Genomic DNA, 21,699 nt, shown 5'->3' on the forward strand with positions numbered 1-21,699 from the left:
TTGTTTCTTTTCTGTTCTTTTCTATGACATGACCATATACTACCCCGAGATTCATTTTCTTGCAGGCACAGCACAACAAAGATATACAACAGAATCAATGAAAACTACACACTAAAAAAAGACTAACAGACAACCAATGTGCAAAAGAAAATAATCTGGGCAAATACAAATAATAATAACAATAATAATATTAATAATGATGGTACTTGCTTCGTAGATATAGCTGTTCTAAACACACATAACGTATAGAAACCAGTAAGTGAAAAACACCAGAAATATGCTGAATTAAAAGAAATTCAAAGACTATGGATCATGTCCCAATAGTAATATCTACAACTGATATCACCCAAAGTCACTACATAATAGCATTAAACAAAGGCTTATGCAACAATATTTATGTAAATCTCCAGAAAACTATAACTCTAAGCATCATGAGAATAGTTTGAGCTGAGAAAAGGTAAAAAGAAATGATAATAATAAATAATACTGAGAAGATGTGTTGCTGAGTCCTTGAGAGTGAGTCCATAGGTTATGGAATCAGTTCAGTGTTGAGGTGTGTGAAGTTATCCATGCTGGTTCAGGAGCCTGATGAATGAAGGACAATAACTGCTCCTGAATGTGGTGGTGTAGGACCTAAGACTCCTGTACCTCCCTTCTGGAATTGTACTCTGGCCGGAGGGTTAGAAGCTGCGGGAGAGATCAGCGGATCTGTATCTGTAAGAAGACAAGAGAGAAATGGTATGCTTTAACATACAGAGGGCATTTTATAAATAACATATTTATTTTCTATTGTGTATTTGCTGCAGGCTTTACCCTGCCAGTAGGATTCGCACCTCCATGGACTGGTATTTCTGCAGGCCTGCTACCAGGAAACAATGCAATGATACAGTTCTCTAGTCCATCTGCCAAGGAAGATTCCACAAATGTCCTTACCCAGGCATCATTTCCCAATCCACTGGTTGAAACTGCACAGTCCACAAAGCAGCTAAATTCATCAACATCAGCAAATGGCAACCATATTCAGACAGCAATACATCCACATCTATCTCAAGGCATGGGTAAGTTACAAATCTGTCCTTAGCTATTGAAGCAAACAGGAAGTATACTTAACTGAAGAACAGCAAGTCCTGGTTATTGTGGAAGTACATTTCAATAATTAACACAAATGAAGTTTCATATAAACCAAGTGAAAGCATAAACTTATGTTAAAATTGTTTCAACTTGAATTATCATTAACATTAATTAAAAGAAAGTGGAATCAAAAACACTGTCATCACATACTTCTCTAAGTAAATATCAGCAACTCTATCCAAATGAATGGGGTCACCACTTATTTGTTGGCATAGTGGTGAAGAGGCAGAAACAAAAAGAATCTGGTCCCTTAGCACTTTAAGATTAAGAACCATCGCGAGACTCAAAGATGAACTAGGAACAGAGCAAATCACACCATTGTAAAGAATTTACTGCACAGACACATACCATTAGGTCCACTGTGTCTGTTGAAAATAAATTTCCCAGCCTAATCTCACATTCCAACACTGGGTTCATCGCCCTGTCGATCATGGCCCTTCAAGAAAGACCATAGACATGAGAGCAGAACTAGTCCACTCGGACCATTGAGTCTGCTCCTTCAATCCATCATGGCTGATCTATTATACCTCTCACGCCCATTCTCCTGCCTTTGCCCAGTAATCTTTGATGTCCTTACTAATCAAAAAACCTATCAACCTCTGCTTTAAATATACCCTATGACTTGGTCTCCACAGCCGTCTGTGGAATGCAATTCCATACGTTCACCACCATCTGGTTAAAGAAATTCCTCCTTCTCTCTGTTCTAAGGGGACGTCATAGAGGCTCTGCCCTCTGGTTGAGACTCCCCCAATATAGGAAACAGCTTCTCCATGTTCACCCTGTCTAGGCCTTTCAATATTCAATTGGTTTCAATGCCATTCCCCCCCTCCCCTGTTCTTCTAAACTCCAGCCAGAGCCATCAAACACTCCTCATACAGTAACCCTTTTACTCCCTGGATCATTCTCGTGAATATCCTATGAACCCTTCATGTCCAAACGCTCTTTAAATGTGGCAAGAGTTTCTCTATCATCTTTTGAAGCAGTAGATTCCATTGGGTAAAAAAGAATTTTATTTAATTTTTCCTTTAATCTTTCTACCAGTTACTTTAATCCTAGCCTGCATTTTGATTCCTTTGCTTAGGTCCTTTCCATTTACTCTGTCCAAATACCTCACAAACTTGTACAAGATTCTCACCTCATCCACCCCTGTTCCAAAGAATGCAACTCTAGCCTATCCAATCTTGCCTCATGGTTATAATTCTTATCCTGGCAACATCTTTCTAAATCTCTTCTGCACTCTTTCCTGTGTTATTACACCTTCCCTGTTTTGTTGACTAGAACACAAGAGATTTTTGAAATCTATAGTAACACGCACACAATGCTGGAAGAACTCAACAGGTGAGGCAGCTGTATAGAAAGGAATAAGGAATCAACAGTTCGAGCTGAGACCCTGATCCTGAAGAAGGGTCTCAACCTGAAACACCAACTCTTCATTTCTTTCCACAGATGCTGCCCGACCTGCTGAGTTCTTCCAGCATTTTGTGGGTGTTATCAAGCATAAACTTGTTGCCCTTATATTCTGTATGTTGACCAATAAAGGATGGCATCTCTTGCGTCTTTTTTTAAATATCTAATTGACTTTCCCTGGTACTTTTAAGGATATATGCACATAAACTCCAAGTTCCTCCTATTCTCTACACTCATTATCCACCTGTTTATTATATTCCCCTTGTTTGCACCTCCCTAACTGCATAATCTGATGTTTTTTTGGACTAAATTTGATTTGTCATTTTTGTACCCAACTTATCACACCATCTATATTTTCCTGTCATCTAAAGCCTTCCTCAGCATTGTCAACCATGTAGCCTTTGCTAAATGTTTACAAACAAGCTTCATTATCATTTAGGCCTAGGTTTTAGTAACTATTGCAAAACACAAGGAACTGATACTGACCCTTGCAGTTACAAAAAAAACACCCGTCAACCGTAACATTGCTTCCTGGCATTGAACCAATTTTACATCTAATTTGCCTTTTTCTTTGGATCCTCATGGGAATTTACTTGATTGAACAGACTGCCACATGGAGCCATGTTAAAAGGCCTGTTAAAAACCAAGTGGATTACACTAAACATACAGCCTTCATTACCCCTCCATTGTTACTCCCCTAAGAATTCAGTCAAATTAGTAAAACACAACATTCTTAAAACAAATCCAAGCTGACCATACTGTCACCCAGAGTCTGAGGTCCCTTGTGTCTCCTGATTAATTGGTGCTTTTCCCAAAGAAAATTTATGTTGTCCCTTGGAATGTCTTCCTATAATTTGTGTACCACCAATGTTAAGCTACAATTACTTGGTTCATCCCTACCTTTTTAAACAGTGATAAAAAATGAGCAATTCTTCAACAATCTGGTAACATTACAATTATTCATTTTCAAAGAGGGAACAGTGATTTCAAAACACCATCTATGCAATACTTGGGCTCCCTCAATATTATTCCTCTCAGTGAGATCTATCTATGTATTGTTTGCATTCTTAGTCTTTCTTTGCACATTGGCTGTTTAGAAACATAGAAAGATAGAAACCATACAGCACAATACAGGCCCTTCGGCCCACAAAGCTGTGCCGAACATGTCTCTATCTTATAACTACCTAGGCTTTACCCATAGCCCTCTTTTTTTCTTAGCACCATGTAGCCATCCAAGAGTCTCTTAAAAGACCCTATCGTTTCTGCCTCAACCACATCTGCCGGCAGCCCATTCCACGCACTCACCACTCTGCATAAAAATACTTACCCCTGACATTTCCTCTGTACCTACTTCCAAGCACCTTAAAACTGTGCCCTCTCATGCTAGCCATTTCAGCCCTGGGGAAAAGCCTCTGACTAGCCACACGATCAATGTCTCTCATTACCTTGTACACCTCTATCAGGTCACCTCTCATCCTCCGTCGCTCCAAGGAGAAAAGGCCAAGTTCACGCAACCTGTTCTCATAAGGCATGCTCTCCAATCCGGGCAACATCCTTATAAATCTCCTCTGCACCCTTTCTATGGTTTCCAAGTCCTTCCTGTAGTGAGGCGACCAGAATTGAGTACGGTACTCCAAGTGGGGTCTGACCAGGGTCCTATACAGCTGTAACATTACCTCTCGGCTCTTAAGCTCAATCCCACAATTTATGAAGGCCAATGCACCATATGCCTTCTTAACCACAGAGTCAACCTGCGTAGCAGCTTTGAGTGACCTATGGACTCGGACCCCAAGATCCATCTGATCCTCCTGACTGCCAAGAGTCTTACCATTAATGCTATATTCTGCAATCATATTTGACCTACCAAAATGAACTACCTCACACTTATCTGGGTTTAACTCCATCTGCCACTCCTCAGCCCAGTTTTGTATCCTATCAATGTCCCGTTGTAATTTCTGACAGCCCTCCACACTATCCACAACACCTCCAACCTTGGTGCCATCAGCAAATTTACTAACCCATCCCTCCACTTCCTCCTCCAGGTCATTTATAAAAATCACAAAGAGTAGGGGTCCCAGAACAGATCTCTGAGGCACACCACTGGCCACTGGCCTCCATGCAGAATATGGCCTGTCTACAACCACTCTTTGCCTTCTGTGGGCAAGCCAGTTCTGGCTCCACAAAGCAATGTCCCCTTGGATCCCATGCCTCCTTACTTTCTCAATAAGCCTTGCATGGGGTACCTTGTAAAATGCCTTGCTGAAATCCATATACACTACATCTACGGCTCTACCTTCGTCAATGTGTTTAGTCACATCCTCAAAAAATTCAATCAGGCTCGTAAGGCATGACCTGCCTTTGACAAAGTAATGCTGACTATTCCTAATCATATTATGCCTCTCCAAATGTTCATAAATCCTGCCTCTCAGGATCTTCTCCAATTTACCAACCACTAGTCTATAATTTCCTGGGCTATCTCTACTCTCTTTCTTGAATAAGGGAACAACACCTGCAACCCTCCAATCCTCCAGAACTCTCCCATCCTCATTTTTGATGCAAAGATCATCGCCAGAGGCTCAGCAATCTCCTCTCTCACTTCCCACAGTAGCCTGGGGAACATCCTGTCCGGTCCTGGTGACATCCAACTTGATGCTTTCCAAAAGCTCCAGCACAGCCTCTTCCTGAAACACAAAATAATCTGCAGATGCTGGGGTCAAAGCAATACTCACAACACGCTGGAGGAACTCAGCAGGTCGGGTAGCATCCATGGAAACGATCAGTCGACATTTTGGGCCGGAACCCTTCATCAGGACTGTAGGGGGAAGGGGCAGAGGCCCTATAAAGAAGGTGGGGGGAGGGTGGGAAGGAGAAGTCTGGTAGGTTCCAAGTGAAAAACCAGTAAGGGGAAAGATAAAGGGGTGGGCGAAGGGAGGCAAGGAGGTGATAGGCAGGAAAGGTGATGAAAGAATAGGGGAAAACACAATGGGTAGTAGAAGGAGGCGGAACCATGAGGAAGGTGATAGGCAGCTGGGGGAGGAGGCAGAGTGACATAGGGATAGGGGAAGGGAGGGGGAGGGAATTACCAGAAGTTGTAGAATTCTACGTTCATACCAAGGGGCTGGAGACTACCTAGACGGTATATGAGGTGTTGCTCCTCCAGCCTGAGTTTAGCCTCATCATGGCAGTAGAGGAGGTCATATATGGACATATCTGAATGGGAGTGGGAAGCAGAGTTGAAGTGGGTGGCTACTGGGAGATCCTGTCTGTTTTGATGGACAGAGAGGGGGTGCTCGATGAAGCTGATCCCCAATCTGCGTCGGGTTTCACTGATGTAGAGGAGGCAGCACCGAGAGCACCAGATGCTATAGATGACCCCAACAGACTCACAAGTGAAGTGTTGCCTCACTTGGAAGGACTGTTTGGGGCCCTGAATGGGAGGTGTAGGGACAGATGTAGCACTTGCACTTACAGGGATAAGTGCCAGGTGGGAGATCCATGGGGAGAGACGTGTGGACCAGGGAGTCGCGGAGGGAAAGCGGAGAGGGGTGGAGAGGGAAAGATGTGCTTAGTAGTGGGGTCCTGTTGAAGGTGGCGGAAGTTGTGGAGGATAATGTGATGGCCTCAAAGCCCTCAAAGAAGAAGGCCTCAAAGCCCTCCGCTACTTTCTGGATAATAGACCTCGCCAGTTCCCCCCCCCACCACTACCCTCCTCCGGTTGGCAGAACTGGTTCTCACACTCAATAACTTCTCTTTTGGCTCTTCCCACTTTCTTCAGACCAAGGGTGTAGCTATGGGAACTCGCATGGGATCCAGCTATGCCTGCCTCTTCGTTGGTTATGTGGAACAGTCTGTACTCCAGACCTATTCTGGTACTGGTCCTGACGAAGGGTCTCGGCCTGAAACGTCGACTGCACCTCTTCCTACAGATGCTGCCTGGCCTGCTGCGTTCACCAGCAACTTTGATGTGTGTTGCTGGTACTGCTCCCCAACTTTTCCTTTGGTACATTGACGGCTACATTGGTGCTGCTTCCTGCACCCATGCTGAGCTCATCAATTTCATCAACTTTACTTCAAACTTCCACCCAGCCCTCAAATTCACTTGGTCCATCTCGGACACTTCTCTCCCCTTTCTCGATGTCTCGGTCTCCATCTCTGGCATCTGACATCTTCTACAAGCCCACTGACTCTCATAACTACCTCAACTATACCTCTTCCCACCCTGCCACATGCAAAATTGCCATTCCCTATTCCCAGCTCCTCTATCTCCACCGCATCTGCTCCGAGGATGAGGTTTTCTGTTCCAGGACATCTCAAATGTCCTCTTTCTTTAAGGATTGTGGTTTCCCTTCTGCTGTCATCAATGATTCCCTCACCTGCATCTCCTCCATTTCCCACACTTCGGCTCTCACCCCATCCTCCTGTCACCACAACAGGGACAGAGTTCCCCTTGTCCTCACCTACCACCCCACCAGCCTCCGGATCCATCACATTATCCTCCGCAGCTTCCGCCACCTTCAACAGGACCCCACTACTAAGCACATCTTTCCCTCTCCACCCCTCTCTGCCTTCTGCAGGGATCGGTCCCTCCGCGACTCCCTGGTCCACACGTCCCTCCCCACGGATTTCCCACCTGGCACTTATCCCTGTAAGTGCAAGTGCTACACTTGTCCCTACACCTCCCATTCAGGGCCCCAAACAGTCCTTCCAAGTGAGGCAACACTTCACTTGTGAGTCTGTTGGGGTCATCTATAGCATCTGGTGCTCTCGGTGCGGCCTCCTCTACATCAGTGAAACCCGACGCAGATTGGGGATCAGCTTCATCGAGCACCTCCTCTCTGTCCATCAAAACAGACAGGATCTCCCAGTAGCCACCCACTTCAACTCTGCTTCCCACTCCCATTCAGATATGTCCATACATGGCCTCCTCTACTGCCATGATGAGGCTAAACTCAGGTTGGAGGAGCAACACCTCATGTACCATCTAGGTAGTCTCCAGCCCCTTGGTATGAACATAGAATTCTCCAACTTCTGGTAATTCCCTCCCCCTCCCTTCCCCTATCCCTATGGCACTCTGTCCCCTCCCCCAGCTGCCTATCACCTCCCTCATGGTTCCACCTCCTTCTACTACCCATTGTGTTTTCCCCTATTCTTTCTTCACCTTTCCTGCCTATCACTTCCCTGCCTCCCTTCCCCCACCCCTTTATCTTTCCCCTTACTGGTTTTTCATATGGAACCTACCAGCCTTCTCCTTCCCACTCTCCCCCCACTTTCTTTATAGGGCCTCTGCCCGTCCCTCTATAGTCCTGACAAAGGGTTCCAGCCCAAAGCATCAACAGATCGTTTCCACGGATGCTGCCCGACCTGCTGAGTTCCTCCAGCGTGTTGTGAGTGTTGCACATCCTCTTCCTTAATATCTACATGCTTAGGCTTTTCAGTTCACTACAAGTCATCCCTACAATCGCCAAGATCCTTTTCCGTAGTGAATACTGAAGCAAAGTATTCATTAAGTACCTCCACTATTTCCTCTGGTTCCATGCACACTTTTCCACTGTCACACTTGATTCGTCCTATTCTCTCACGTTTTATCCTCTTGCTATTCACATACTTGTAGAATGCCTTGGGGTTTTCCTTAATCCTGTTCTCATGGCCCCTTCTGGCTCTCCTAATTTCATTCTTAAGCTCCTTCCTGCTAGCCTTATAATCTTCTAGATCTCTAACATTACCTAGTTTTTTGAACCTTTTGTAAGCTCTTCTTTTCTCCTTGACTAGATTTACAACAGCCTTTGTACACCACGGATCTTGTACCCTACCATCCTTTCCATGCCTCAGGAATGTACCATGCAAATATACCCCGAACATTTGCCACATTTCTTCCGTACGTTTCCCTGACAACATCTGTTTCCAATTTATGCTTCCAAGTTCCTGCCTGATCACCTCATATTTCCCCTTACTCCAATTAAATGTTTCCCTAACTTGTCTGTTCCTGTCCCCCTCCAATGCTATGGTAAAAGATATAGAATTGTGATCACTATCTCCAAAATGCTCTCCCACTGAGAGACCTGACATCTGACCAGGTTCATTTCCCAATACCAGATCAAGTACAGCCTCTCCTCTTGTAGGCTTATCTACATATTGTGTCAAGAAACCTTCCCGAACACACCTAACAAACTCCACCCCATCTAAACCCCTCACTCTAGGGAGATGCCAATCAATATTTGGGAAATTAAAATCTCCCACCACAACAACCCTGTTATTATTACTCCTTTCCAGAATCTGTCTTCCTATCTGCTCCTTGATGTCCCTGTTACTATTGAGTGGTCTATAAAAAACACCCAGTAGAGTTGTTGACCCCTTCCTATCCCTAATTTCCACCCACAGAGACTCCGTAGAAAACCCCTCCATGACTTCCTCCTTTTCTGCAGCCGTGACACTATCTCTGATCAGCAGTGCCACGCCCCCACCTCTTTTGCCTCCCTCCCTATCCTTTCTAAAACATCTAAAGCCTGGCACTTGAAGTAGCCATTCCTGCCCCTGCACCATCCAAGTCTCTGTAATGGCCACAACATCACAGCTCCAAGTGCTGATCCACGCTCTAAGCTCATCTGCTTTATTCATAATACTCCTTGCATTAAAAAAGACCATTGGACTGAGCTCATCCCTTCTCTATTACTTGCCTATCCTCCCTTTTGTACTGTCTCCAAGCTTTCTCTATTTGTGAGCCAACCTTCCTTTCCTCCGTCACTTCAGTTCAGTTCCCACCCCACAGCATTTCTAGTTTAAACTCTCCCCAACAGCCTTAGCAAACCTTCCTGCCAGGATATTGGTCCCCCTCGGATTCAAGGGCAACCCGTCCTTTTTGTACAGGTCACACCTGCTGCAGAAGAGGTCCCAATGATCCAGAAATCTGTTAGGTTTTGTTTGTATATAGTTTCAGAATGTACTTCTTCCCAGAACATACTGGAGCAATTCTACACTGCCGTGATAGAGAGCAGCACCCTCTCACAATATACGAAAACTACAGCAAGCTGTCAGGTCAGCACAAAAGGTCATTGGCTGCAGTCAACCATCTCTGCAGGACATGTACAGTATGTGTTCAGGACAACGAAGTGGGTTGGAAAACTCATTGCAGACACTACCCGCCATGCAAGCTGTCTTCTACAAAAGCTCCCTTCTGGAAACCGCTATAGGCTATTTCCTGAAACAAAAACCTTACATTATTTTAAAAGTTTCTTCCCCCAGGCAGTTAATCTGATCAACCATTCTAGTTAGCCCTGCTCTAACTCCCCCCTCCCCCTTTCTATTATCCCTATCTCTGCACTACACTGTAAAGACTTTAAATCCTTTTTATAAATGCTGTTTACATTGTGAATACATGCTGGTATTTATGTATTCATTCAAATTTTATTCCATATCTGTACATTAATCTCTAATTCTATTTTTCTGTAATTCTTTGTTGTTTATAGTTGTTGAATATTGTTCTTTTTTGTTACATGTTATGCTCTGACCAACACACACAGTAAGTTCCTAATACTTGTAAATAAAATTGATCTTTGATCCCTTCTCAATTTACTTCTGAATGTAACCACAGAAGATGCAGCACCCGTCCTTTTGCTGTGCCCCTCCCCGTTATCCACGGACACAGAAAGACCTTCCAGGAAAACCCGCCATTCTCTTGCACCTCTTCTAGTTGGTGTATTACATTTTCCGCACATGATGTGGTCTCTCGTACAATGGAGATAACAAATTCAAATTGGGTCATTGTTTTCTGATTTGGTGTTTAATTCAAAGGTTTATGTATGAGTAAACATGTTCTTCAGAGATATTATTTTTTTCAACTTTCCTACTATTTTGGGGTGGCAGGGTGAAGATATGTCTCTACCAATGGAGGTGTAAGGCTCTCCTTCCCTCCGCTGGTCTGCAGGTCACTCTTGGGCAAGGTGTAGCACCTGATTAGCCCCCCCCCCCGATCAGGATCACATGAAGCCATGGGAGCAGGTGGTAGATGGTCATATGAGCAGCTGGTGCATATCATAAGTCCTGATTATGTGACTACTGACGCCAGGCAGACAATCTCTGAAGAGTATTGATAATGGCTGGGGTTGCCTGTCTTGTAAAGAGACTGCCCAGAAGAAGGCAAAAGCGAATCACCTCTGTAGAAAAATTTGCCAAGAACAATCGTGGTCATGGAAAGATCGTGATTGCCTACGTCAGATGACACAGCACATAATGTTGATGACTACTTTTAATAAGCATTTAGTTTTGTACTTGTGATCTATGAGTTTTGAAATTTTGTGTTAACAAGTTACTGCTAGTATAATTACTTCATTTTATTTCTCTGACAGATGATTCAACTGCTGAATATTCTGTTCTGACTCAGTGTTCAGCTAATGAAAAACCTAACAGCCAGGTATCCAGACAGAAATCACAAGTAAAGGAACCAGAAACAAGTGTGGGTAAGATAAATGTCTGTTTGGTGGTGGTGGATCCTGATACTTCTGCAATCCAAAGGTTCTTCAGAAGTTAGGAATGGGGCATGGAATTTGTTGCTTATGACTATTTTATTAAGCATTACAAGAACAAAGAACAATGGAAAGAAGGGGAAAACCATGGTGAGAGATGAGAGGGGAAAAGAAAAGAGAGAGCAGGGAAGCAGTAGAGGAAGAGGGCCTAAATGTCAGAGAAAAGAAAGAGAAGGAACAAAGGTAATCTTCTTATACCAGACCACTAATTCCATTGAGAGTCAACAGATAACAGTCAAAAAATAAAATAGCCAGATTCAAATAATGTGACAACCACCACTGATACCAAGAGGTTTCCAGAAAAATACAGAGGTAATTGTAACCAATGAAAAACTCTCTGAATAATCACATGTATATAGGTGATTTTATAAAAATACAAACAAGCACAAGAAAGTTACACTACAAGGAAAATAACAATTCTACAGTCCAAACCAACAGTGGGCAAAGAAAGTTCAAAACTCTCAATTTATAGCATTTGACCTTTCATCAAGGAAAAAAAAACATACCATAAATTTCTTCCTGGAGATCATTCATGTGCCAGTTGAAAAAGAGGCAAGAAGTAGGTAATTTCACAAAAGTTTTTCAGAGTATGTACTTTACCTCACTCTGTCAATAATGGCATTTGTGTGGTTCAACAGAGAAAGGACTCAGTTGATTAAAACTCCAAGTAACTTATGGCATGCGCATCACACACAACATGCTGGAGGAACTCAGCAGGCCAGGCAGCATCTAGGAAAAGAGTACAGTCGACGTTTTGTCTCCTATTAAAATCAGGAATAATGTTCAACAATAATCTGAGAACAACAGTTTATAAAATGTGGGCACTTTGTGCAAGCACAGCATTTATTACTCATTTATATAGCAAGATAAAGTGTAGCATCTTAATGTAATAATGGGGCAGTACAGTAGCATAGTGGTTAGCATAACAGTTTAAAGTGTCAGAGACACAGGTTCAATTCCTGCCTCTGTCTGTAAGGAGATTGTACACTCACCCTGTGGCCACGTGGAATGTCTCTCTCTGAAGGAAATGTCCCTCTCTGATGCAAAGTATTCATTAAGGACTTCCCCTATTTCCTCCAACTCCAGGCAGGTGTTTCCTTTTCTATCCCTGATGGCCCTGTCCTCATTCTAATCATTCTCCTGTTCTCCACATATATGTAGAATACCTTGGTGTCCTTACTCCTACTCACCAAGGCCTTCTCATGCCTCCTTGGTCCACTCTTAAGCTTCTTCCTTCCTACCTTGTAATTATCTAGAGCTTTGTCTGAGCCTTGCTTCCTAAACAGTAAGTAAGTTTTTCTCCTGCTTAACTAGATGTTCTATGTCTCTTGTCAACCAAGCTTTCTTCATCCTACTATTCTTTCTCTGCCTCAGTGGGACAAACCTATCCAGAACCCCATGGAAGTGCTCCCTAACAACCTCCATGTTTCAATTGTGCATTTCTTTGAGTGTATCTGTTCCCAATTTACACTTGCAACTTCTTGCCTAATCGCATCATAATTCACTCTCCCCCAAATAAATAATTTCCCATACCATCTATCTCTATCCCTGTCCAAGGCCGGGGAAGCTCCATCTTAAGGTCAGGGAGTTCCATGTACTGACCTATGCTCTAAGTTCATCATCCTTGTTTCTGATATGTCTTACATTAAAATAGACACACATCAACCCATCTAGCTGACTGCAGTTAGGGTCTATTCACTGTCTGTGAAAGTCTCAGGGATCCTGAGGGATCTGACACATTGCCTAGCACCAGAACCAGTATGGCCTTTCCTCTGGACAACTACTCGACATCTCACATAGAACATAAAACAGTAGTGCAGGAACAGGCCCTTTGGCCCACAATGCTGTGTTGAACCAAATAAAATTAGTAGTTAAATGGCTAACCAAACTAATTCCTTATGCTTACACAATGTTAATGTCCCTCCATTTTCTTCACATTCATGTGCCTATCTAAGTGCCTCTTAAAAGTCCCTCATGTACCTGCCTTCCCCCACCACTCCAGGCCATGTATTCCAGGCACCCTCCGCTCTCTGTGTAAAAAAAAAAATTGCCTCTCACATCTCCTTTACTCCTCACATCTTAAATGCATGTCTTCTGGTATTAGGCATTTCAATCCTTAGAAAAAGATACTATCTGTCTACTCTACCTATCCTTCTCAAAATCTTGTAAACAAAAATTTTTAAATTAGATTTGTGTTCTTTTCTGGTTCTGCTCAGGGTATTTGCATATGTATTTATAACGAAAAGGAGATGGTGCAGGTGTTCAAGGCCACAAGAAAACACTTTTTCGAACTAGAGCAAGTGAAAACAAAAGGAAAAACAACTCTCTCTCTCTGTCTCTCTGTTTTTCTTTCTCTGTCTCTCTCCCCTCTGTCTCTCCCACTGTCTCTCGCTCTCTGTCTCTCTAAGTCTAAGTCTAACTCAGATTTGACATACTCTGACTCTCTTGAAGTACTGTTGCCTATCTCACCATTAGCCACCAGCTGTAGCCTAGCCTCGGACAAAACTCTCTTGTGCTGTGCCAAGAAGGTGCCCCTTTTATACCCTCAAAGCTCCTTACACTGGTACTTTTCCATGTAACCTACGAAATGACCTCACCTTCCCATGAAAAACATGTTTTTCACCATCTTCCGCTGTTATGGCAGTTGACTTGTACTGCCTTAACTTTCTCAAAACATTGCTGTGGACTGGTTCTCTTGTACTTACTGAAACCAATCCCTCTCCAAGCTAACAGCACTTTATCTTACAAACTTCCATCTTCTTTTTGCATATACCAAGCAGCAATCACATTTAACTATTTCTTTACACCTCTATTAGATCTTCCCTCAGCCTCCGCTGCTTCCGAGAAAACAGCCCAGGTTTGCATGATGGAATTGCGGCCAAGTTTGTGTATGATACATAGGTAGGTGGAGGGGCAGATAGTGTTGAGGAAGTAGGGAACTTGCAGAAGGACTTAGATAGATTAGGAGAATAGACAAGGAAATAGCTCATGGAACATGGTGTAGGGAAGTGTATGGTTATGCATATTGGTAGAAGGAATAAAGATGTGGGTTATTTTCTAAATGAGGAGAAAATTCAAAAATCAGAAGTGCAAAGGGATTTGTGAGTCCTTGTACAGGATTCCCTAAAGATTAACTTGCAGGTTAAGTCAGTAGTAAGGAAGGCAAATGTTAGCTTTCATTTCAAGAGAACTAGAATACTTAAGTAAGGATTTAATGTTGAGGCTTTGGAGAGGGTTCAGAGGAAGTTCACGAGAATGATCTCAGGAATGAAAGGGTTAACATATGAGGAGCATTTGAAGGCTTTCAGCCTGTATTCACTGGGCTTTAGAAGAATGAAGGGGGATCTCATGGAAACCTATTGAATATTGAAAGGCCTAGATGGAGTGGAGGTAGAGAGAAGGTGGGGGAGTCAAATCAAATCAAATTCAAGTTTAGTTATCATTCAACCATAAATGAATGTAACTGTATGGAACAGTGTTCCTCTGGAGCCAAGGTGCAAAACATACACAGCATACGAATCAGAATAGCGAGCAAGAAAAACATAGTCACGCAAAAAAACATATATATAGTCCAAGTCCCTGAGCCACATGTCCCACAGAGTGATGGTGCAGTTCTTGGCAGTGCGCAGCCACTGCAAACCAACCTGTCATTCCACTAGTTGAACACTGGAGGGTAGCACTGACAGGAGAGGCCAGTGCTACACCAACTCTCCTGGACTGCAGCAGCAGGCAAGCCCGTGGCTTGAGGCCTAGTGCTCACCACAACTAAAGCTACACACTTCCCCACTGCCTGTCGCGCCACCAAACAACAGTAACACTCCTGCAGCATCTTACATTACCACTGTCCAACAGGGTCTTGCAATTGCAAGAGAAACGTCCAAGACAATCACCCGTGGTTATATTGCATGCCTCCTCCACGCACCATCTGTGGTGCCTTCAACGCCTTCCTTTAGCAATCAACAACAAGGTCTGCACCCAGTGCATTACCTTTAAACTCAGTCCAGCTCCTCCAACACCCAAACCAGCTTTTCTGTTCAATGTGCAGATCACTGGTGGGGTAGATCTGCAGCACCTGAAATTCTTGGAGCCCAGTATGGTCCTGCAAACACTAAAAAGATATTTAACAAAGAAAAAAACACCTTCGGTTGGTCCCCAAGAGGCCACTGCATCCAAACACGCCTCCATCTTACCTGAGTCTTGGATCAGAGGGGATAGGCTCAGAATAAAAAAATGTCCCTCTAGAACAGAGGAATTTCTTTAGCCAGAGAGTGGTGAATCTGTGGAACTCATTTGCCACAGACATCTGTGGAGGCCAAGTGAGTGGGTAATCTATATTTAAAGTGGAGAGTGACAGGTTCTTGATTAGTAAGGGTATCAATGGTTACGGGAAGAAGGCAGGAGAATGATGTTGAGTGAGACAATAGATCAGTCATGAGTAGACTCAGTGGGCTCAATCGCCAAATTCTGCTCTGGTGTTGTATGTTCTTACCTCCTTGGAATAAGGGCCAATGTTGTATTTGCCTTCCTAATCACTTGCTATACTGGCAGGGTAACCTGTATTTCTTGTGCAAAGTCATGGGAGGTCATCCTACAGGAGATACCAGCCTTAAAGGGACTTACCCAGAGAAATGGTTTTCCAAATCCTGATCTCATCTGGCATATGCAATTAAATGGATAATCATTTACAAATTGAGTATTTAATTCAGTAAACGTGAATGGATAACTCTGTACCTCTTAGAATGCAGATAATTAACTTTCATTTAACTTTAAATTTCCTTAACTTTGCTCATTTAAATAGGGTTAGGCTTATGCTCAGTTGCTCAACTGATTAACCAGTGGTACTTACTCAATTTATGTAAAGTCTGTCAAATTATGTTGTTTCCTGTCTTGGTTAAGATTATCTCTAAGTGCAGCTCAACCATTGTTCGATAAAACAGATTATTTTGGGCTGTGGTTCTGAAACCTGCATTTTATTTTGTGGCTGCCCACAGAATCCGAAGAATCAGAATCAGGAATAATATCACCAGCATATGTCATGAAATTTGTTAACAGTACATTGCATAATAAAGGAGAAGGAAATTCACAGTTTGTGTGTGTGTGTGTGTGTGTGTATATTCTGCTTTCAGCTTGTTTGGGTTATTGTTGAAGATAAGAGATGAGGAAAAATGTGTGCCATCCAATTAGAATGGTCGAATTAAGAGGAGATTTCTCTGGTGAAGGACACCAAGGTTGGGCTTGGGGTTTTGTTCGAGAAGAGATGAAGAGGGAGGGGTTGAGATTGATTGAGGATCGGTGACCAACGGTGGCGAAACTTTGAGCTGCAACTTGTGCACGTTGGACTATTAAATTAAAATGGGCCCTTTTCTTTTTTTTTGTTCTTTTCTTTAGTCGAATTAAGATTCATAAATATAATCTTTTAATCATATGCGGTGTACTGTCTGTTTGTTTTGTGGCACTAATTTGTCAAGCAGGGGTTTGGGGTGGGAGAGTGCCTCAATCTTGTGAGTTTGGTGGGGCTGGAGGTTGTCCTCCCTAGTCTTATATATATAAAATAGTTAAATTAAATCAGTTATCTCCATCTCTATTACCTATCAATGGGTAAGTGATAGGGAAGTAGTTCTTCATGTCAAGAGAGTAAGGCTCTGCTGATTCAGATCCGATCTCTTTATCCTGAGCTAGTACCTCTCACGTCTCACTTCCGTGTAGCTCCTCCTCACTGAGTACCAGACTGAGCTAGAGAACCCAGTCATTTCTAGTGTCTCACTCATTTAGCTGCCTCCTAGAAGAAAATCACCAGTCAACACAAATGCTGGAAGGTTCCATGTAGCCTGGGGCAAAGTGAGTGACTCTCTATATTGGAGTGGGAATGGTTTTTCTGGCAAGTGAGTGGTCAGAATCTTGCCAGCTTGTTGAGAGGGAAATGACTCCGTTTGTTCACTCTGGAACAAAGGCAAGTACTGATATTAGAATAGTATCCACAGATTGACAGGCCAGATGTTTCATCTCAGCAATGACTTCTGTGCTTTTTCTCCAGACAGACTTCTTCCTGGTCATGAGCCACAATAATTTCCTATAACATCCTTCATTTTGAGAGCTATCTCATCTGCTTTTCTACCCTTCTGAAATGTCCATTCCCCTTATTGTCAGGCTTATCCACTCAGCAATCATGTCTGTATTATTTCTATTTGATGATTGGAGCCAGAGAAGCCCACGTCTCTCTGTGCATCGCCATTTAAATTAATGAGATCAAATTAATGAGATTTGATCATCTCATTCTCATTTTTGCCATAAGTTACCCACCACATACTTTCCTAAAGGCTAACCCCTGCCGACCAGCTCTCTTGTCCTCATTGGTCGCTTCCTGGAAGTCAAACTGGATTGCCTCCATCTGTAGCTGACCCAGCACGAGATGAGGAACTGCTGTGTGCATGTTCTTACAGAAACATTGCTGCAGGAAAACATCCCAGACACAGCCATCAATCTTTAGGCCAAGCCGCACAGGGACCTGTCCTAATATTATTTTGTACTGTATATGCTGGATCTAACAATATGTGCTGTGTGCAGTACGTGACAATCCTGATGAAAGGTCTCAGCCAGAAGTGTTGACTGTTTACTCTTTCCTATAGATGCTGCCTGACCTTTTGAGTTCCTCCAGCATCTTGTGCATGTTGCTTTGGATTTCCAGTATCTTCAGACTTCCTCGAGTTTGTGACTGTATGTCATGTGTTTTTTACCTTGGCCCCAGAGCAACAGATGTTTCATTTTGCTGTATACATGCGTATGGTTGAAGGATGCCTTGCCTTGCGTCCTTAACTCCTGGTGGTGCCATCATGACAAGCTTTGCACCAGTCTGTTCCATCTGTTGCGGTTGTGTGCCAGAGCCTGGATCACCGCAAATGTTTTCCCTGTCCATTCTTTAATGTTGTCCGTCCATCTTTTCCTCTGTCTGCCTCTCCTTCTTTTCCCCTCCACAATTCCTTGTAGAACAGTCTTTGCAAGGCCACTGGATCTTGTTACATGGTCATACCATCTCAGCTTTCTTTTCTTCACCGTTGTGAAAAGCTCTTCATGGGGGCCAATGTGGTGCTGGATGGTCTTGCGGACCTGCTCGTTTGTGATGTGGTCCAAGTATGAGATGCCCAAGATGTTGCAATAGCATCTCATTTCCAATGCCAACAACAGGAATTCTGCAGATGCTGGAAATTCAATCCCTTCCTCCACTATCAACTCTGCTCTCAAACACATCTCCCCCATTTCACGTACATCTGCTCTCACTCCATCCTCCCACCACCCCACTAGGAATAGGGTTCCCCTGGTCCTCACCTACCACCCCACCAGCCTCCAGGTCTGACATATTATTCTCCGTAACTTCTGCCACCTCCAACAGGATCGCACCACTAAGCACATCTTTCTCTCCCCCCACTCTCTGCTTTCCGCAGGGATTGCTCCCTACGTGACTCCCTTGTCCATTCGTCCCCCCTCATCCCTCCCCACTGATCTCCCTCCTGGCACTTATCCGTGTAAGCGGAACAAGTGCTACACATGCCCTTACACTTCCTACCTTACCACCATTCAGGGCCCCAAACAGTCCTTCTAGGTGAGGTGACATTTCACCTCTGAGTCGGCTGGGGTGATATACTGCGTCCAGTGCTCCCGATGTGGCCTCCTATATATTGGCGAGACCCGACGCAGACTGGGAGACCGCTTTGCTGAACACCTATGCTCTGTCCACCAGAGAAAGCAGGATCTCCCAGTGGCCACACATTATAATTCCACATCCCATTCCCATTCTGACATGTCTATCCACGGCCTCCTTTACTGTAAAGATGAAGCTACACTCAGGTTGGAGGAACAACACCTTATATTCCGTCTGGGTAGCCTCCAACCTGATGGCATGAACATCGACTTCTCTAACTTCCACTAATGCCCCACCTCCCCCTCGTACCCCATTTGTTACTTATTTTTATACACACATTCTTTCTCTCACTCTCCTTTTTCTCCCTCTGTCCCTCTGACTATACCCCTTGCCCATCCTCTGGTTCCCCCCCCCCACTTGTCTTTCTCCCTGGACCTCCTGTCCCATAATCCTCTCATATCCCCTTTGCCAATCACCTGTCCAGCTTTTGGCTCCATCCCTCCCCCTCTTGTCTTCTCCTATCATTTTGGATCTCCCCCTCCCCCTCCCACTTTCAAATCTCTTACTAACTCTTCCTTCAGTTAGTCCTGACGAAGGGTCTCGGCCTGAAACATCGACTGTACCTCTTCCTAGAGATACTGCCTGGCCTGCTGCGTTCACCAGCACCTTTGATGTGTGTTGCTTTCATTTCCAATGCCTGTATCTTCCTCTGTAGCTCTGTTGTGAGCATCCATGTCTCACATGCGTACAGGAAGATGGAGAATACCAATGCATGCAGGAGTCTCATCTTGTACTTCATGGTGATGTTTCTGTCCCTCCATATTGTCTTGAGTTTGGATAGTGCAGTCATTGTCTGTGCGGTTCTTGCCAGGACTTCTGGTCTTGATCCTTCATCACTGATCATTGCCCCCAGGCACTGTCTCAAGTTTCTGACCATGGACTGAGATGTCTGTTGTGATGGCACCGTTGGCATTTGCCATGAGCTTGGTTTTCTTGGCACTTATTTCCATTCCAAACTTTGTGGAGGCTCTGTCAAGATGGCTGACCAGGTTGGCCAGTTCGTCCTCTTTTCCTGCAAGTCCATCAATGTTGTCAGCAAATCTTAGGTTTGCGATGTTCCTCCTTCTGATGCTGACTGTGCCCACATGATCTTCAAGGGCAACACTCGTGATTCGTTCAAGAAAGATATTGAAGAGAGTGGGGGAGAGGAGACAGCCCTGACGGACTCCTACAGAGGTACGGAACCTCTCCCCAATGGTGCCCTGAGCGAGTACTGCACTGGTTGCCTTGGCGTAAAGCTGATGGATTGTATGAATCAGCTTCTGCTCCAAGTTGAATTTCTTCGTGGTGGCCCATAAGGCATCATGCCAGACTCTGTCAAATACCCCTGGAGGATATCAAGTGCTAAAACATTACACTTACTGGATGAAGGTGATAAACTGTTGAAAACAATTCCGTTTGTTTTAATTAAATCTACCATTTCTTTAGACGAGTGTATCCTGGAGCATGAAAACTATCCTGGAAATCTTTCTCCAATCAATGAAGAGAAAGCTGAGCAAGGAGAAGAGCAGCGTGTTGTCACTCCTTTTGGAATTAAAACAAATTCTAAGGAAATGGGGCGACTAGAGGAAAGGTAAGAGTAAAGACCATTTGGTGATGAATGTTTATAATAAATTGAAGGATTATAATGATACACGTTCCCTGTTTAGTACTTTTCTATGTCAAGATTTGCTCACACCTCATGTGATTGTTTTGTATCTGTAGACTACATTTGGAATATGGTGTTCAGTTCTGGTGACCTCATTATAAGAAGGCTGTGGAGGCTTTAGAGAAGGTGCAGAGCAAATTTACCAGGATGCTGTCTGAACTAGAGGACATGTCTTATAAAGTTAGAATCAGCAAGCTAGGGCATTTCCCTTTGGAGCAAAAGAGGACAAAAGGTGACTTGATAGAGGTGTACAAGATGATAAGAAGCATAAATCGAATGGAGAGCCAGAGAATATTTCCCAGGTTGGAAATAGCTAATCTAATGGTGGTGGGTGTGTGGAACACACTGACAGGGATGGTGTTAGAGGCTGATATATTAGGGGCATTTAAAAAAACTTATAGATAGGCACATGAATGATAGAAAAATGGAGGGATATGCAGGAGGGAAGGGTTAGACTGATTCTAGAGTAAGTTCAAAGTTTGGCACAGCATCAAGGGCTGAAGGGCCTGTACTGTGCTATCATGTTCTATAGTCTATGTAATCTTTGGAAGTGAGAATGAATTGTTTAGATAAAGTTTGCCAAGAATGAATAAGTCTTAGTGCAGATACCTCAACAGTAGGTGACACTACAGCACCTATTAACTCCATTTACAAACTGATGGCCAAAATTATTCATTCCATGTGGACTATTTGTTCAGAATTTATGCTATGCTGTTTATTTTATTGTCCCTCCCTTACCCACAACCTCACACCAGACTTGAGATTAAAGGATAGATTGTTTGCAGTATTACAGTTCAGCATGCATACTTTCAACCTTACTTCATTATCTAACCCACACCTCCTGAAGCCACTTTATATGTCCACCATCACCCTAGTTCTCAAGAATCACTTCCTGAAAAACTTCGCTTCTTCAACTTTTTTAGAGCTATACTGTAATCAAACCAAGTGAACACAGTATTATGATATGTAAATCATGTTTGACAAATTTGCCAGAAGTCTTTCAGGATCATTCAATCATGATAGATACTGTAGAGAAGAATCTGTACGTGTAGTATATTTGGATTTCTGGAAGCCACTTACCAATGTGCCACATAGAGACTGGTGCACAAGGGCTAGTGGCATTAGGAAGCTGTGTGCTTTTTTTTGTAATTTACTTTCATTGAATTTCATCATCAAACAAACATTTCCATAAGATGTACTTCAGATACTGTACATATATATCATATAATCATATTTGTCACAAATCTCCACATAATATTTATCTGAGGTATATGCTTATAGAAAAGGAGATGAAAGAA

The 21,699-nt window shown here is 43.5% G+C and overlaps 1 protein-coding gene across 9 annotated transcripts in view; it reads left to right on the forward strand.

Moving 5' to 3' along the window:
- The window catches only part of LOC140201598 (uncharacterized), a 119,126-nt gene that overhangs the window by 28,931 nt on the left and 68,496 nt on the right, over positions 1 to 21,699 (forward strand). For all 9 annotated transcript variants that reach the window (XM_072265962.1, XM_072265963.1, XM_072265955.1 and 6 more), the window contains 3 exons: positions 807 to 1,058; positions 10,881 to 10,991; positions 20,182 to 20,326. In XM_072265962.1, coding sequence (XP_072122063.1) covers positions 807 to 1,058; positions 10,881 to 10,991; positions 20,182 to 20,326 — 508 coding nt within the window. The remainder of the gene's footprint in view (positions 1 to 806; positions 1,059 to 10,880; positions 10,992 to 20,181; positions 20,327 to 21,699) is intronic.

The sequence above is a fragment of the Mobula birostris genome, chromosome 8 (assembly GCF_030028105.1).
Source record: "Mobula birostris isolate sMobBir1 chromosome 8, sMobBir1.hap1, whole genome shotgun sequence".
NCBI classification, from domain to species: Eukaryota; Metazoa; Chordata; class Chondrichthyes; order Myliobatiformes; family Myliobatidae; genus Mobula; species Mobula birostris.